General features: G+C 39.9%; 1 protein-coding gene across 1 annotated transcript in view; it reads left to right on the top strand.

The window, feature by feature from the left end:
- Positions 1-20,016, top strand: part of LOC140231905 (uncharacterized) — a 49,603-nt gene that overhangs the window by 25,696 nt on the left and 3,891 nt on the right. Inside the window, exons 5-7 of the mRNA XM_072312057.1 lie at positions 2,692-2,775; positions 14,983-16,067; positions 17,584-17,737. Coding sequence (XP_072168158.1) covers positions 2,692-2,775; positions 14,983-16,067; positions 17,584-17,737 — 1,323 coding nt within the window. The remainder of the gene's footprint in view (positions 1-2,691; positions 2,776-14,982; positions 16,068-17,583; positions 17,738-20,016) is intronic.

The raw sequence follows: 20,016 nt of genomic DNA, 5'->3' as shown, positions 1-20,016 counted from the left end.
ATGTGATTGCAAGGGCACGATCAATCATCATATGTTATGTTCTACAGTCCCAACGGGAGGGCTACTGTAGAATACAAAAGTTGTGTACTGCGATTGAAAGTATTCTGCACTTTTTATCTCAAAATGCGTCAATAAAACAACTCATCATCCTGACAAATCGCATCAGCCAGGTAAGCTTTCTTGGTAGACCCTTTTGATGTATTGCAAGCAAATTCCAAATGGTGGAAGGTGAATTTTTTTTTCTTTTTTTTAGTGACTGTGAATACAATGTGGAGGGGGAGGGGCAGATACAGTACCAGTGGACTCTTGTCTTGTGGGAAGGTGTCACCTATAGCACGAATCTGTGCACCTCATCACCCAGCCTTTTGCCAAGGCCCTCACGCTATATGGTGGTGAGCAAATGGTGGCAAATGAAGTGAGCTCAGCTGAGTTGGGCTGCGTTTATCATCTTTCCCCTTTTGCCATTTTTAAAGCCTTTTCCAAAGCCGTTTCCAAAGCCCTTTAGAAACGGCTTCCAAAATAGTTGCGTTTATCAACTCATCGCGAACAGGAAGGCTGGCCTTGTCACTGCGCAGCTGCATTGCACATTTTGGTTCGTAACCACAGTACAAAGCCGTTTCAAAACAGCTTTGCATTTATCTCGCTTCAAAGGGCTTCTAGAAACAGGTTTCTGGAAACCTGTTTCAGAAACCTGTTTCGGAAAGCACAAATTTGCGGTTTTCAAAAAGTCTTTCCGAACCCCATAATCAAAACAGCTTTGCGTTTATCATCTCGTAAAAATTCCCTGAAAGCCGTTTGGAAAACCTGTTTCTGCCGAGAAAGAGTTGATAAACGCACCCTTGGACAGCGCGAGGCCCTTTTGAGATCTGATTTGCATCCTTATGCTAGCCCTTTTAATTACTGATTTTTGCTCTCTGAATTTAATTTTGGGAGCAAAAATTGACCAATCTGCGTGTCTGTCTGCCTGAGCCCGATTGTATACAACAAATGCATGCCACAGACCTCCACTGGTGGTCAGTGATGCATGTGAACAGGCCGGACAACGCCAATCAGATGGAGGATGTGGGGAGCGCACCATTCCATTGGTCGACAGGAACCTGTTGATATGACTATTCAGTAAGGTTCATCTGTCATGAATAATAATGTGTGAAGCAGATCTCAAAAGGCCCTGGCGCTGTCACACTTGGCTGGGCTCACTTTACTCACCCGTTTAGAGAGCTGTCATACAGTGAGAGGGCCTTGACAAAAGGTACCCATCGCCATGATCAGGGGGGCATTTCATGAAGGAACTTGTCGGATAAAATGTCCGACAAGTCAATTATATCCGACAAGTTCAGAGAAATCAGCCAATCAGACTAAAGAATTTCTCAAAACTTTTCGGATATAATTGACTTGTCAGATATTTTATCCGACAAGTACCTTCATGAAATGCCCCCCAGGAGAGTACAGAGCTAGTTTCTCCTCCAGACCTTACAGTAAGCAAACGGACGACATACTAATAGCCTAATTGCAATGAACTGAGCAGAGGTGTTACACAAACCAGGATCGCAGGCTGCATTGTAATGAGGGGCGAGGATAAGACTTATGAAGGGCTCAGAAGCATGTCTTGGAAAATTCCCTGGCCGATAAAAGAATGTTGGCACAACTACTCAATTTATGCCCATTGGTGGTATTCAGAATAGTGAATGACAGTGTGACAGATACTCACTCAAGACAAGACATATTGTGTAACTGTAATGATGGCTGGCCAGATCAAGTAGAGACTATATGTAGGCAATTCAAAGATTGTACAAAATTGCAGACAGGACACTCTTAACATGTTGAGCTCACTGTAACTACTGGTAATTGGATGAAAACCTAAATAACTAGGTTGTAAAAAAAACGTGAAAATTATGAAAACTGTAGTTGTTTGTTATAACAGAGCAGCTAATGGGTGTTGACGAGTAATGCCTGAAGTAGCCCTTATAACAGACTGTATGCCTCAATAAAATATTTCATTGAACCCTCTCCTTCTCAAATTCTGGTATTTGCATAGACTATGTACAGTGCTCACCGAGTTCCAACAGATAATGAGGCAACTCCGTCATGTAACAGGTGGCAACATGTTCACGTGGCATGTAGATCACATGTACAAATGGCAAGTTCTGAGGCCAGGGGATCAGTGAACGTGCAGCTCACCCCATTGAAGGTGTATACTCTGTGCATGTGCATTATAAAACAAGATTCAGATGTGTGTGATACATGGAATAAGTTTCCTGGTATTGCATCACAATTTGCTGTGCATTATTCTTTATACCACCTCAACACTAACTATCTTTTGTGTTGCAGTTGTCTTCCAAGTGCACAGGATACCATTTGAAATATTATTCATTTGCTGGAATTATTTATCAAATTCAACTCGGAAAATGTCAGCATTGATGTTCTTTTGTGAAAATATTGGAAAGTGACACAGTTTTTCTGCTTTCCAGATAATGTTTGATATTTGAGGTGTTAGGTCATGCCACCCTAATAACAATACCTGGGAATTTTTTAGAATGACTTAAAGAATAATATGTTTACTCCAGAAGAGATTTGCTGGAAAAGTTTAATGTGAAAAATATGTGACTCAAAGATATATGTATACCCTTCAGATTTTACTTACGAAAACACTCTTCTATATTTGTATTAATGTTATGATTTTTTTTCCCCCAGGTACCTATAAAGTCAAGGTGACCCGGTCAAAGCATGCGTCAAAGATAAAGACGGTTTGCGAGGAATTACAGCGCGGTGTACAAGGTAATCTCCCGAATTTCCTGTCATTCCTAATATCCAACCTGCTCAGCACCTGAGCCGGGGGTCTTGGGGAATAGCGATAGCATCTTAGTTTGGATTGTCTCCTTGCGGTCTGAGGAGGCTGGCGGGGTCATGTCAGAGTCACAGTTGGGCTCGAGCGCAGTGGTGCGTGTGCGGGGTGCACCGAGAATGTCTCTTTGTTTCAGGCAGAGTTCTGTTATACCTCTTGTCCCGCCATACACTTGGGCCCCCATGAATTGGCCTCAAGATTTCAGGGTTCTCACTCAAGCTATCAATGTTTTGTTCTTTGCACTGATCTAATCCATTTTATCTACTAAATATGCCATACATTTCGAAGGGTTTTTATTTGTGCAGATTTTGTGAGTCAGGTGCTATTTGCAAATTTTTTATAACACACAAAAATATTAACTCTGATCCTGACATGCACGCACACACGTCTCTGTTCACTATTGTACTCCACAAGTGTGAATCTAACGACTAATGGAATTGTCGGGTTAAGTCTCGATTCGTGAAAAATTAGACTTGCTAGATATATGGCATTTACAGTATATGAGATCTTGCTTTGTTAAGGTCAAGGAAGTATTAGATTGGTGCATGAGTAGCATTCCATAGGTGTGGTTTCCTCTAGCCAGTGAATTTGAGTGCAATCGTGAACAGAGGTGTCGTCATGCGAGGGTGTCCTGCCAGCTACAAAGTTGTATTAAGTGCATTGCAATGCCAAAATGAGTGATGCGTACAGTGGTGACATCACCACGGATACCAATTTACACCTCATAGTGAAGCAAAACGGCTTTGGATATTTACTCAGAAAGGAGGATCCCCTTCCGTGATAGACTTGTGCAAGCTTGTAGAAGCATTTTACGTCGTATTTGATTGGATTCATGACATCATGACGTGTATGCCTCTTTCTAATGAATACCGGTATGAAGTCTTGGGTTTAAGGTGGAATCCTTGATGTGTGGAAAGCTGGGGGGGGGGGGGGAGGGGTTAATAAACTTGAACTCCTCGTAAGTGGATATGGTGACTCTTGACACAAGACATGGCGGAAAGGGAAAAATTGGCAAAATGAATAAAAGGCACATGATACAAATAATACACAGGTGAGAGTGCATTGGAGATGCAGCATACTCAAGGATATTCATGATTGTGAAACATACATGAGGCGAAGCCGAGTGCATGTTGCGCTACGTTGTAAATACCCCAAAGTGAGCTGCATCTCCACGAATGTCATGAACTTAAACCTGAGTATTATTTGATTCGTAAAATGGGTTCAAAATTAACAGCATTTTTCATGTACCTTTATGGGTCAATACCAGTTAGCTACACGTAGATCTTGCTCAAAAGTCAAGATGATAATTTACCATTTGCAGATGAAACAAAAACCCAGTATTAATGCTTTAAAATAGTTCTCAAATGTGAGTTAGGGATAGAAATAACCACTGTAAAAATTTGAATCAGTAAAATCAATCTTAAGTATTGTTAAATATACAAAATGTGAATAATAGTTATAATAAAGATGTTTCCAGACTAAACCGTCTACAATTACGGTTTATTGAGAAAAATACTGATATCCCCTTATATTTTAGGCTTTCTCGCAAAAATTGTATATGGTAGGATGTTTTGTGGTACAACAGACGTACATGTATGCATCAAATTTGACATCTTGGAACATTTTATCAATCGCTGCTCCCAAAGGCAAACACGACCTTTAATTCCAAACATTTACGCACTCGGCAATCTAGCACTGTACTCATGTATGGCGCTGGCAGGTAAGGCGACCTGAACTAGAAGTTGTTTACAGGATTGAGAGCGCATATAGTGTGTGACGTGCTTGTAAGAACTGATTGATTGTGCACTGCTAGCCATAGCTAGACATTGGGACATCAGTGACCGAGCAGTTATTCTTTCTCTGTAATATCCCATAGCATAACACGCCGTGCTGTTACGACTTTTCGTTGCACACTTTTTGCACAGCCGTGCATGTTAGTAAGGAAGTCAAGAGCGCACATGTGACTCATTTTAGTGCTTCTAATCGGCTACATTGTTGAACCCATTTTATAATAGGCATTATACTTTCCATTCCTGAACTTGATTTTTTTTTCTTGCCCTATCTTTTTCAAAATTTGTCTCTTTTTTAAAATTCTGAATTTACTATTTCGATTAAGGTATATATCATATACTTCCTGTGTGAGAAAATATGTATGTATTATTTGTTGTTTTTTTTTTTTATATAGAAAAGCGTAACTTGTCCACCTTTTCTGTAGGCAGGATGTTTCATCATGTGTACCAGATGTTCGATATACCGACCATGTTGTGGGGAAGTCACGGTGAGCTTCTGAGTGAAAGAAAACTAATTACTGAGGCACTGTATGGGGAGATTGCGCTACAATGAATATAAAAATTTCTCATGCAAAATTTTGTTTACTTCCGTTCTCAAGGAACGTTGCTCATGCCACATGTCGACATTGGTAGAGTGTCAGCATTAAAAAGGGGAAAAGGTCAAAAATTTGCCACACTAGCTTTCCTTCTGTTCCTACCATAAGCAGAAAACAGGATATAAGTATGAAATGTGTATTGCATGACAACAAAATGAAACTTGATGGTCATTTGGGGGATGTTTCACAAAGAATTTAAGTTGAACTTAAAAGTTAAGATTGACTTAAAAATTACGGTATTCCATCGGTTTCTCTTTTCAATTTATCTTATGTTTTCAAAATCCACTTCAAAGCGTTATCAAAATTTACAGTAAAAAATCCTTCATCCCTTTTACTTAATTATACCCCCGCCACACATAGTGTGAAGGGGGTATATAGGAATCACCGTGATGTTGGTCGGGTGGGCAGGCAGACGGTCGGGCGGTCGGGCGGTCGGTCGGTCTGTTGCAAAATTTTGCATCGCGAACTCCTCCTACAGTTTTGAAGCAATTTAAATGAAACTTAGGGTAAATGATGATATTGAGGTAGAGATGTGCAAGACATGTTTTTTTTGTGTGTTTGTTGGACAATGCGTTGCCATGGTAACCATAATTTTACCAAAACCTTGTGGATTGAATAATTTCAAAATTGGTATCTATGATGATCTATAGGTGTAGTTATGCAAGACACTCTTTGTGTTTGTACTTGACAAAACGTTGCCATGGTAACCGCATGTTTTCTTCGAACAACTTCCACAGTTTTGAAGCAATTGAAATCATATTTGGTAGGCATTATGGCCTTGAGGCATAGATGTGGAACACATAATTTTTGTGTTTGTCGGACAAAGCGTTGCCATGGTAACCATAATTTTACCAAAACCTTGTGGATTGAATAACTTCCACATCATTCAAGCAATTAAGGTCAAATTTAGTATGTATGATGATCGGTAGGTGTAGTTATGCAAGACACCAATGTGTTAATATAAGAAAAATGTGTTGCCATGGTAACCACTCATTTTTGTATCAAATTGAACCATTTAATCTATGAAGGTGAAATTTGGTGTGTATGATGCTCTTTAAGTGTAGTTTTGCAAAATGTCCTTTGTATCGGACAATGCGTTGCCATAGTAACCGTATTTATACCCCCGCCAAACGAAGTTTGAAGGGGGTATATATTCAGCGGACGGTCGGGCGGTCGGGCGGTCGGGCGGTTGGTCCGTTGCAAATCTTGCGTCGCGAACTACTTCCTCAGTTTTCAACCGATTCCCATAAAACTTGGCACAGATGTGTGCCTTGGGTTGTAGATGTGCAAGACGTATTTTTTGACAGTACCCAAAAGTACGTTGCTATGGTAACGGCATATTATGGGCAAAAATGGGTACAAATCTTGCGTCGCGAACTCCTCCCACAGTTTTTGATCAATTTTTATGAAATTAGGTACAGATGTTCATCTGAATATGTTAATGTGCAAGACACATATTTCCGCAGTGGCAAAAAGTGCGTTGCCATGGTAACGGCATGTTATTGGTAAAATATAGGGCAAACTGCTTCATGGCAAAACTGCTTCATCAGTGTTCTTCCAATTCTCATGGAATTCATATTGAATGTTTGTCTTAGGATATAGGTCAGCATGACACATTTCTTGACAGTGACAAAAAGTATGTTGCCATGGTAACAGCTCACATATTATGAGCCAAAATGATGGAAAATTTTGTGTAGCAAACTACTTCCTCAGTTTTTGCCCAATTTCCATGAAACTTGGTACAGATGTGTGCCTTTGGTTGTAGATGTGCAAGACGCATTTTTCGACAGTACCCGAAAGTACGTTGCCATGGTAACGGTATATTAATGGCAGAAGATCAAGGAAAGATCTTGCGGATTTAACTACTTCCTCAGTTTTTTGACCAAAGCTTATGAAATGTTGTTTTGACCAAAGCTTATGAAATGTTGTTTGGCGGGGGTATAACCAGTCACTGTAGCGACATTTCTAGTTTTTTTTAATCCTGTGGAGTGAATTTCTTCCACAGTTTTCAAGCAATTGAAACCAACTTTGGTAGGCATTATGGCCCTGAGGTATAGATGTGGAACACATAATTTTTGTGTTTGTCACATAAACCATTGCCATGGTAACCACAATTTTACCAAAACCTTGCAGATTGAATAACTTTTCTATCATTCAAGCAATTAAAGTCAAATTTAGTATGTATCATGATCTAGAAGTGTGGTTTTGCAAGACACCAATGTGTTAGTTTAAGGAAAATGTATTGCCATGGTAACCACTCATTTTTGTATCAAAATAAACCATTCAAGCTATGAAGGTCAAATTTGGTGTGTATGATGGTCTTTAAGTGTAGTGATGCTGGGGGAAAGCATGTTTCCATTTGCTGTAAGTTTTATACTCAGTGTCAACTCTGTAAGTGTACAGTTAACTAAAATTATTCTGTTTCCAATTCGACAAATGCACAAATTTGGTATTAACGTCATTGCCCTCATGACATCACATACTATAAAGCAACACTAGGGGCGGGGGTATTAATCACCTTCAGTGAAAATTCTAGTTTTGTTAATTAATGCTTAGATGAAAAAGTCTCTAAAATTTTCATTCTTATGTGAAAGTTATAATATTATTAAGACACACACAGCCTACCATAATTTTAAGTTGATCTTGAATTTTAAGATCGACTTTATCTTTGTGAAACACCCCCTTGCCCACAATCATTTGCAGTCTGTCCATTCATACAGCTTTAATACTTTGAATGTCAGGGGGCGTTATCATACCGCGAATTGTTTACAGGTCAGTGTCATCACCTTGATTTTAATAGAAACAGAGGATTTCAGCATGAATGCAAATTTGCAACACTTCCTACTTCTTCAACATGTGACGTAGAGATATTTTTATAGCCGCAAGAGAAATAGAAATGCATAGTCATCATTGTGGTTTTAACTCTGGTCAGGCCAATGTTCTCTGATGGGTGTGAACATTTATTAGTAATTGATTGTGTGGAATTAGGACCAAAAATTAGCGTTCTATGACCCTTTTGACCTGCATAGTTGAGTTTATCTCTATTGCTTTTACATTGACACTCACAGATGCACATTTTTTTCCCCCTGTAATCCTTATTTGATTTTGTTCAATACATCTCTATAATACGCGAAGTTGTTGTTGTTGTCGCGGCCTTATGTATTTCCTGTTTTATTCCGGCGTTGCTGGTTTGTCTATCTCCTCCCAAGCCGTCGGCTCCAGGCAGCTGCGACCGTGCCGTTGGCTGCAGGAGAGTATTCTGCATCGAATGGCGCGGGTTTCGTCCCCGCTCCGCCTCCGTGTCGACGTCAAGGACGAAAAAGAAAAATTAATTAGATAGATGCATAATGCATTTTTGTGCGTGACGAAAGAACCAAGCATTTTAATATTCACCGATCCTGCGATGGACTCCTACTTTCTCGATAGTCCATCTTTTAGCTTACAGAAACAGTGGGATACTATAGATCATGGGTGCAGCGAAATCTCTGACATCTTCCGGCGGACACGCACGCACGCACACAATGTACTCCACAGTTCTGCGATGTACTCGTGGGTATTGTGGTATGCCAGTGTGTGGCCTGTGCCTGTGTATGTATTGCAACGATGGTTACACGAAACACTATCTGCATGCACGTGATATGGACTCTCATATGATATAGTATAATACGCGGCGCGGTCATACAAGGGCATTTACGTACAGTGACGTTCGCCATTGGCGTGCCCAAATGAAAACAACGAATGCTGTTATTTTATTGTATTTTTGCACATCTGCAGGATACTATGCAGCTCAGGTACGTCATTTAGTTTACTCTCGAGTCGGGTATCATTGTACTCAAACTGTTTAGGACGGCTAAATATCCACTTAAATTTTGTCCTTGCCGATCGTATCCTTCCATATCAGATTACACATGCCGCTGTCCATTCGTTTACTGTACTGTGTAGCTGCTGTAAACATGAATATTCATAAGATGAGGGGACGTAGGGGAAACCCTCGCTTTGCACACCGTCATTTTTTTTAAATTCCAAGTGGAAATAAAATAGCTGGTTTTATGGTTCATCACACCAAGTTTGGGTGATAAAAATAAAGAAGAGGGAGCAAATGAAGACTAAAAAATATTATTTTTTTTTCCCATAACATGGGAAAAAATATCAAAGAAAAAATATGAGGCCCTGAGACCCATGGATTCCCACGGGTGCCTAATATACTATTATTTTGACTATGATCTCCCCTTCCCCAAATAATAATGATGATTATAATGATAATATTAGAGGTGGGCTATAGAGGGTCAATTTTTGGTCACATTTTCAGAACATGCTCATCACACCTTAGTTTGATGACTTTGTGCCTACTGACACCATTTTTGAAAAAAAGAACGAAAAAAATGCGAAATCCAGGGTGCCCCGGCCAAAATCGTAAAAATCCAAGATGGCCTCCGTTTCGGCTTAAAAAAGATATTTTTTGCTGTAACTCTGCTATTTTTTGGTCAATTGTGATGGTTTTGGTGTCTAACCCCATGTTTTAGGGGTCAAGGAAGTGGATTATAATAATAATTTTAGTGTAAAACCAGATCTTCCACATGATACTAACCTTTTTCCCATATTTAAGGTTAGATTATCCTTGTCCTTTACCCCTACCCCAACTGCCATTTTTTGCACTTTTTTCTGTATTTTTTCAAGTCGTGTTGACTACCATACTCTTAATATCAAGTTCTAGCTATCAATCTGGTGTTTTCTACCAATAATACAGCAAGAAATATACAAATAACTTACGTTATACGTGTATGTGTCATGCAGGTACCGGTATGTGGCTGGTGCATTCAGGATGCATGGTCACTGTGAAGCCAGTGGCTAAACTTTATGGTATCTGCTTTATTAACATTTGGTCTGTAGACGTGTAGTCATACACTGTATTGTACAGTTCTACTGTAACTTTCAGTCACAGAGAGTGAGATGATGACTCCACCATTATGATGCTATAGATGTGAGGAACATACATTGTACATAACATTTGTTTGTCATAGAACTGGTTGGATAATCACTCAAATGCTATCAAATTTCCCATGAAACGTGAGGACTCTTGCTTTATAAAAGTACAGCAATATACCATACATGGTAGGGAAAAGCAGCCATGAGAAATAAGGGACCAAGTGGTGATGGAGAAACACAAAAACTAGGCTAAAAGATGAAAAAATGACTGAGTTATGGTAAAAAATGTGTTTTCTAGGCAAGACGGCAGATACAATGTACATCATCCAGTCAAGTACCTTTGTGCAGGACAATTGGCATATATACGCCTATAGAAGGCTTATTCAAGTCATTTTACAAAATTGTACACCTACAGTAGAATTGTACACTTTGGCTATTGTTAAAGTCTAGTGACCAAATGTCAATGGGCACCATAAAGCAGATACAGTATTAGCACTGGCTGCACAGTTACCATGCATCCTGAATGTACCAGCCACATACCGGTATATGCATGACACATACACATATAACGTTAAGTTATTTGTATATTTCTTGTTGTATCGTTGGTAGAAAATACCAGATCGATAGCTAGAACTTATGGTAGATAACATGACTTTAAAAAAATACAGAAAAAAGTGCAAAAATGGCGGGTGGGGTAGGGGTTAAAGGACAAGGAAAATTTAACCCTAAATATGGGAAAAAGCTTAGTATCATGTGGAAGATCTGGTTTTACACTAAAATCATCATTATATTCCATTTCCTTGACCCCTAAAACATGGGGTTAGACACCAAAACTATCACAATTGACCAAACAATAGCCGAGTTATAGTCAAAAATGTCTTTTTAAAGCCGAAACGGCGGCCATCTTGGATTTTTAACGATTTCGGCCGGGGCACCCTGGATTTCGCATTTTTTTCATTCTTTTTTTCAAAAATGGTGTCAGTAGGCACAAAGTCATCAAACTAAGGTGTGATGAGCATGTTCTGAAAATGTCACCCTCTATAGCCCACCTCTAATAATATAATATTAATGATAATGATAATAATAATAATAATAATAATAATCATAATCATAATCATAATCATAATAATCATAATAATGGTCATAGTTATAATAATAACAATAACTATGATAATAATGATAATGTACAGTCTGAAGCAGATAAACGGGTGGTTCTATGATCTATCAAACCAAGGTTTGGTGATGAAAACAAAGAGAAGAGAGCAAATGAAGACGAAAATATCTTATTTCTCTCAGCACAAGATTACGTACGTTAGTGCAGTAAAGAAGTTTTGGACAGTTTGCGCAGGACTGTCTTCAGAAAGTATGATAATATGCCAACGGCGGTCTGTACTTTACTGGAAGAAGAAGAAAAGCTTTTTATCAAGAGCAGAAAAATAGGGCAAACAGAATCACCCACACCCACACCCTCACATGTCATTGGCCTCTTCATTTTGTTTTGAACACTTAAAATGTATACCAACACAAATATATCAGAGCGAGAGTGCATATCCTGTGCATTCAAGGTTTCAGTGATTAAGATACATCTTTTCAGGAACAGATTCAGAGGTGTCCTGTGATATCATACAAATATAGTATGTTTATGACTGCGATGGTTCCAAATATTACATGAGCTTGCAAGTTTAACTGTTCTATTCAACTCCTCTCCGCATCGTTGAATAGACTGGTTAAACTTGGACTGACTGTAATATTTGAACCATGGCATGAATGATAAAACATTGAATATTTGTTTCATACAACATACAATATATGCCTGGTCTAGACCAAAATAGATCTAATGTTAAGCCTATCTAGCAGGAGGACTAACAGTTAGACCCATTGTAAATCTAGATCTGTTGCTCTAGGCCTCAATGTTTTATGTTACACAAGTTCAGTATGTCCTAGGATCTATTGTATAGCTACAATTGTAACTCGCTTGATTTACTGTTCAATAGACGTCTAAATATTGCAATGTCATCAAGATTGAGCGTGGGATAGCTGGTTCTTCTGAATGTCATGACCTGCATTCATCCAATCAGATGGAAAGGATCTATACAAACATGTGTTATATAAACACATAAAAACCTCAAAACCTCAAACCAGGAGGCACTTATAATGACAGCAATAGAAATGCAAAATATTTCTTCATATCTTCTCTGAACCCTACAGTCTTTTGATAAAGAAAAATTGGGCATATATTCACACATTTCAATGCTGTTTTGATTCCTTTTGACCTCAGTTGATTAAATAGAGCAGAAACCGGAGAAGACTCACTGAAAAGATGGACTACCATGTTGTTGTTGTTTTAAGGAGCGAAAGGAGAGAACCAGGACTACCATGCATTAATCTGCCCCAGCCCTTGTCAGACAAAAACTAACTAGACAGTATTACAACCCACACATTCACTGTGCTCTAAAATATGGAAATCGATGCGATGATAATGCGAAGTATTCAAACTTCTCTGTCCCCGTGTGACATTTTGATGAGGTTGATCTTTCCCTCCTTTCTGTAAGACGAGACTGCTTTTAAGCCCGACCGTAATTGGGTCATTAGATAATTTGTTGTAATGCAAGATTTCCTCTCGAAGAACGCCAAGGTGTACCAAAACTCCGGAGCCCACTGATGGGATCCCGAGCCAACGTGACTCAACTACGCTTCCTTCCTTTTGAAGACAGAAGCCCCCTAAATACCAGACTGTCAAATTTTAAAGACCACATAAATCTGGAATACTCTGGCAAAATTGTATCAAATATAGCAAAAACAAAATTGTCTCAAGTAATTTATGTTTGATTTTACAATGATAAGGAAGAAGCTATCACTAAGTTTGTTACCTTGGAAAGTAATCTACGAGCTGGACAGAAATAGAGAAATGCTCTCCTTTGCTCAAATTCGATTTTGAGATCTCAAAAGTAATTTTACGTCTCATGAATGACTGATTGTTTGTTTATTCTGTTTCTAGTATTGCCAGAATCTGTGTAATGTGTAGAGTACAAATTTTGCTTAGTATTTTTTTCTTCAGATTTATATGAATTATTGATTTTATTAAGAATCCTCTTTCATGAGATATAGGAATCCTTATTTGATGCACAGATTCAGGTCACATTCTATAGAGAGTTTCTTGCGAAAACATATCAGAACTTTCTTGGGGCTTTAAACCACTATCTTCTGTGGCACAAGAGAAAAAACACTCATTTTTTTTTTTTGGATCGCTTTCAAATTGTGTGGTTTGTTATGTTAGTGACCATTAAACGTGAACGTTGCAACGTTTAACATCAGGATTGTCAGAACTTTGCTATATAGCACACGCAAAATTTGATGACAGGAATTATAATGCTGATAATCTATTTGATCCATTACCTCGCTGGAGAGGATGGACATGTTTTTCTTCCATGAAAAGAGGAAAAAGCACCCAGAAATTGTCTGTTTGTTTAGCTTGTATCGATATGGTAATTTGACAGACGTGATCATTGTGGATTAAAGGGTGTGTACAGTTCTGGTGGAGATGAGGATTTAGCTTTTAACGTTTTGCGAGATATTCAGAAACCACTCTATGAGATGTCAAAGAGCATGCAATTCTAAGGGGTATCAAAAGTTTATTTGATGAAAATCGGTTTTGAAATGGCTGAGATATCCAAAAACAAGGTGAAACAAAGAGATCCTAATAAAAGGGGTGGCATGTCGCCTTTTATGATTATAATTTTTTTTGGATATCTCGGCCATTTGAAAACCAGTTTTCATCAAATAAACGTTGAATCCTTCTTAAAATTACATGCTCTTTCATATTTCATAGGAGGTTTCTCATTATCTCACTTAGGAATGTTCAAAACATGAATCCCCACCTTAACCAGTACTGTACAGTCCCTTTAAACTGATATACAGATGATATGATGTTATATGTTCCAGGTAAACAGTAACTGTAATGTCATGAGTATTGTTTTTAAGAATTTGATGGTTCTAAACCAGCAAATGATTGTGCTTGTGATACCAAGTCCAGCATATTTTCCCATTGTCTGTATTTACAAGTTACGGGAAAAGGGTTTGACAAGTGTTAAAACATAGCCAGTCACAAAGAAATTGTCCTGTTCATTTTCTGAAAAGAAAAAGACACAGAACAAAAATTCCAAGATGTGTTTGTCCGGATGTTGGCTGGGCCATACATTGTGTGTGATTGGATTGAAAAGTTCTGAGGAGATTCCATGATTTTGGATAGTGACCTTTGCACAATCCACATCTGTTACCTTGACAACGCTGTGCAGGTGACTGCCTGATGAGGAAAACATCAGCATTTCTCCAATGTTTTGAAACATTTTGTTTATTGAAAGTCAGGTTGAAAACAAGGAGGAATCTGGGAAATATGTGTGTTTGTTTGTTTGTTTTGTTTTACATTTACTTTCCTCTGTATGACCCCACCTTTGACTTCTTGTACCTTTAGCACCAATCTAAGTGCTATTGCATCCAACTGGCAGGTTTTACATAGGTTTTGATGAAGGGGCATACTTTTTAATTTATTATTGGGTGTTTGCTTTTTGTGTGTGTGTGTGTGTATGTAGTATCAACATTTTTGAAAGAGAAATAATGGTAAAATTTGAATGTAGATTGTAAGGCAATGCATATTTGTACAGATACTGTACAGATATTTCTAAAAATCAGTAATGACACCAAGAGTCTATTTTTGTTGGTGTGATGCCCAAATTTATGTACTTTGGTGAATTCAAAATGAGTGTTTTTTGTAGATTTTTTTTTGGAGCAAACATTACAATGTGCCTTTCTTTCCACACAATCCATCCAGATGAGCGGAGAAGACTTCCCCCAGTACCAACTCATGTCCCAAGCGTTGAGGTCATCAGTCCAGATGATGTCACGAGCAGTCTTGAGGATCTGAACGCCGGGCACAGGCGTGCCTCGGAGCACCGCAACAGTAGCACCAGCACCAGCAGCTTGCAGTCGAATCAGTGGGATAAAGACACAGCAAGCATTGCGAGCATGGACTCGATGATATCCACGCCATCCCCGACGGCACATCTGAAAGATGGCATTAATCCGTTTGACTTTGAGGATGCGAGCAGGGTGTGTGTTGAAGTCGATGTCCCTCTCGGGTCGGGTGTTGTAGACTTCCCGCGCAGAGCTAGTCATGGCAGCCCGGAAACGCAGCAGAAATCTTGCACCAAATCCATCCCCAGCCCAAGACTGAGCCGTCCCGGGATTCGCCCCATTCACACCTTTCAGGACCCTCTGCCCTACCACGTTGCCTATGTCAATACCAAAACGAAGACGGTGCTGATCAAATCGTCAGATCCCGGCGGTCCCTCGGACGGTCCAGCGAGCCCAAAATACGCTGAACCGTCCCCGCGGCCAAGGTCTCCTCACCCACATCCGCCTCCCCCTCCAGAGTCGAAGTACCCCTCCGTATCCCTGCCCTCACCCGTCCGTGCCAGGAGTCCGACCATTGGCGTCCCCATGATATCAAGTGATGTACAGTCCTCAATGTCCCTGGACAGGAGGGAAATCAGCCTGCTGAGGCATCTGAGCAGCCCCAGCAATCTGGGTCAAGTGGAGGATGACCACTCTGGCCTGGAGAGCACTTCCCGTCTGTTCGTGCGCGACACCTGGCCCGGTCAGCTCGAGCGGCAGACCAGCAACCCTGGTCCGGATCGGACCTACATGAACACTCAGGAAGGGACTGACCGCGTTGATCTGTCCACGGAGCCGCGCGGTCAGACCACCTATATGAACCTTCCCGAGGAACACAGTCACTATCAGAACCCTCCCCTGGACCCAACGAAGAGCAGCCTCTGTATCGTGGACAAAGTAGGACCCAAACTGCCTCCAAGATCCCAACCACCTCAGCTTCCTCCCAGAAACAAGAAATATAAGGTACCCCCTCTATTTCATAAGAAAAAAAGAAAACAAAATCAGATTGATGATTCTTGCTTCAAGTTGTTTTTGTTGGGACTGATTGACAAATTGCCCTTCATCAGTGTAAATAAACACTGATTACATCCAGCATCTCAGTAATAGCCATAAGAATGTCTATTTTTTTTTTAAGTATGCCCATTTGCTCAGATGCTGAATAATCAGTGTTTGTTTATGTGTATGAAGGGCAATTTGTCAATCAGTTGAAATTGGAAAAATAGAACCAAAAAAAAAAAAAAAATTGGATGTAATTTTCATGGCAGATTGGCATCAGCTATTCCATTACACATGAAGCACATCACAGTTGATTTTGATTTTCAACATGCCTTTTTTTTTTACCTCCTCTTTAGATTTACTGTAAAACACAATATTTTCCAGGCATGAAATTTTCGTGAATTGGAGCCAATGGCTTTTTTTGGCGGCATGCAATTTTCGCGAGTTAAAATGCACACGAGCATTCCTCGTTTTACAGTAGTTTAGAATTGCCTATGATAATGTGATGTGGGTGTGTGTTACTTAGTATTAAATTTTACATATTCTCAGAAATAAAGCATTGCCAAAGCTTTATCTGGAAGTACACATGTAGCTGAAGGCTCTTACTCCCGATAGAATACTGTGAATGCGTTAGAGGGCACATGCATCCCAGTCAACTTCCGCCTGTGGTCGACTTGCTCTGGTTTGCCTAGAAAAATACGTGTACAGTGGAACCTTGTTATAAAGAGGTTGGATGCGACAAAGCCCTCTTATAATAAAGTGGTTTGTTGACAAGGTTAACAAGAGCACTATCAGCACATGTCCGGTAGCTGGACGAAATCATGAGATATAGTGAGAAACCTGCCCAAATCCTAGCAATCTCACCAAAAATTAAGCCACCAGGGCATGCCAAAGCAAAGGCAATCTGGTTTATTATAGTTCTTTGGCAGCCATGTTCTTTAGCTCTCCTGAACATATAAATTTTTGAGAAAGAGGTCTTGTCATGCCAGCAACAATATAATTCTAAGAGGAGTGAAAATTTTTGGATGAAAATCAGTTTTGATTGTCCGAAAACCAAGTAATACAAAGTGATCCTAATGAAAGATGGATCCCACCCTTTATCAGGACCGTTTTGCTGTTGTTGATATTTCGGCCAGGTCAAAACGGATTTTCTGCAAATAAACTTTTAATTCCTGTGAGAATTGTATGTACTCTTTAATACTTTGTATACTAGGAGGGCTTTTTATTGTTTTATCTGGCAAAAAGTTAAAACCTGAATCCTCATCTCAACCAAAACTTTACCATGCCTTAAACAATAATAAAGCCACATCACTGCCAATCGTCTAGCAGGAACAAAACAAAACATAAAAACCTGTCTTTATTTCTCGAGTACCATGTGTGGGATCTTTCTTCTCTCTAGGAACTTTCAATTCATGTGGGTTTCTTGGAACGAATCAGGCACGCATTAATTTGCATATATGTGCATATTCATGTCACTCTACAGCTTTATGAGTTGGTGGACCTGGCCAAGAGTGGTAAGCTGGTGGTGGGGAACCTCATCCAGTCCTTTGACGCCTTCAAGCGCTTCTGTCTCTTCTTCGACGTGAAGAAGGACTCCTTCCCGCCCAAGGACTGGCGAGCCTTGGCCGAAAGAGTCGGTAAGGACGATGTTCCTAGCTGTGTACCTAGCTATGTACCTACCTATCCTCTGTGTGCCATATTAAAGGACAAGTCCACCTTCATATACATAAGGATTGAGAGAATGCAGCAATATTAGTAGAACACCTCAGTGAAAGTTTGAGAAAAATCAGACAATCCGTTCAAAAGTTATGAATTTTTAGCTCGCCTGAGCCAAAGGCTCAAGTGAGCTATTGCGATCGCCCTTCGTCCGGCGTCCGGCGTCCGTCATGCGTCGTGCGTTGTGCGTCGTCCATCGTCCGTAAACTTTTTAACATTTTCATCTTCTTCTTGAAAACCCCAAGACCGATTTTCATCAAACTTGGCAAGTAGCATCCCTAGGGGGTTAGGAACTCCAGGGGGGCCCAAACCTCCCCCCCCCCCCCCCCCAAATTAAGGAATCTGTAAAAATCTTCTTTTCTAGAACAAGAAGTGATAGAGCTAAGTTAATACTATGAGTTAGTACATTGATGACTGTAGTTTCAAGTTTGTTCATGGCAGAATCAGGGGTGCCCCCCTTGGGACCCGGGGGGGGGGGGGGGGGAGATGGTGAGGGGTCCTAATGGGGCCTAAATTGTACATTTTCATCTTCTTCTTGAGAACCCCATGATCCTAACCCTAGGGGGTTAGGATCTCAATTTGTTAAAATGGGCACCATGCCCCACCCAGGGGCCCCCAGGGGGCCCAAAACCCCCAAAATGAAGGAATCTGCTCTAGAATCAGAAGTTATAGAGCTAAGATAATACTATGAGTAAGTACATTAATGACTGTAGTTTCAAGTTTGTTCATAGCAAATCCTGGGGTGCCCCTCTTGGGGGTGGGGGGGGGGGTTTGGGAAGGTCCAAATGGGGGCCTGAATTGTACATTTTGATCTTCTTCCTAAAAACCTCATGATGGATTTTCGTCAAACTTGGCAGGTAGCATCCCTAGGGGGTCCAGGATCTCAGTTCATCAAAATAGGCTCCATGCCCCACCCAGAGGGCCCCAGGGGGCCCTAATCCCCCCAAATTAAGGAATCTTAAAAAATTTGGGCCCTTATTGTACATTTTCATCTTCTGCTTGAGAATGCCTGGTCAAATTTTAGTAGAGCTGTTAATAATTTAGATTAGTGACTGCATGAAAGGTGAACTTGCGATACTCAGGTGAGCGCTATACCCGCTGGTCTCTTGTTGAAGTATCTGCGCAGTCACTGCTGGATGAGAAGACTACTACAGTGTGTGATGTCACATGTGTACAACGATATAACGAAAATAAAAAGAGAAGTTCACAAAACTTTACTTTTTGAATAAAGTGCACATTTCTTCGACTTGTTACTTATGTATATTAAAGGGTGTGTACAGTTCTGGTCGAGGTGAAGATTTAGCTTTTAACATTTTGTGAGATATTCACAAACCACTCTATGAGATGCCAAAGAGCATGCAGTTCTAAGGGGTATCAAAAGTTTATTCGATGAAAATCGGTTTTGAAATGGCTGAGATATCCAAAAACAAGGTGAAACAAAGAGATACTAATAAAGTTGGGGCATGTCGCCTTTTATTATTGGTACTATTTTGGATATCTCAGCTATATGAAAACCAATTTTCATCAAATAAACATTGAATCCTTTTTAAAATAGTATGCTCTTTCATATTTCATAGGAGGCTTTTCATTATCTCCCTTAAGAATGTTCAAAACATGAATCCCTACCTCAACCAGTACTGTACAGTCCCTTTAAGGGTGATACTATTCCCCCTGGCTTCTGAAAGAGAAAAGTTGAGTGTTCTTTTGTTATGTGAGAAAAATTGAAATATGTTGAATTTTCCTTATTCTTTCTTTATATTGTTGTACTCGTGTGACATCACAAGCCATAGTAGTCTTCTTATCCAGTCGTGACTGAGCAGAAACTTCAAAAATTCATAACTTGTGAACGGATTGTCTGATTTTCCTCAAACTCTCACCAATGTGTTCTACTAATACTGCAGCATTCACTAAACCCACATGTCTATGAAGGTGAACTTGTCCTTTAATTTCCTGTCCATAAGTACTTGTGTGAAATTTGTGCACATTTGAGTCATCAGCGCAGAAAGAGTATACATACATGGTATGTATACATACCACCCTCTGTTATCTGACCATGTTGGGATCCGTCCAGATAAGCCATTTGGCCTGATATGGGAGAAACAATGTTTGTGTATACATGAGTATATGTAGGCAGCCCAGCAAGTGGTGTATGCACGTAGTGTAAACCACAACAGTACTGTAATTTGTGGTAGACTACTTT

The sequence above is a fragment of the Diadema setosum genome, chromosome 8 (genome assembly GCF_964275005.1).
Source record: "Diadema setosum chromosome 8, eeDiaSeto1, whole genome shotgun sequence".
In the NCBI taxonomy this organism is placed as follows: Eukaryota; Metazoa; Echinodermata; class Echinoidea; order Diadematoida; family Diadematidae; genus Diadema; species Diadema setosum.
Note: the sequence above shows the minus strand (reverse complement) of the source record. Positions and strands in the feature narration are given on the sequence as shown.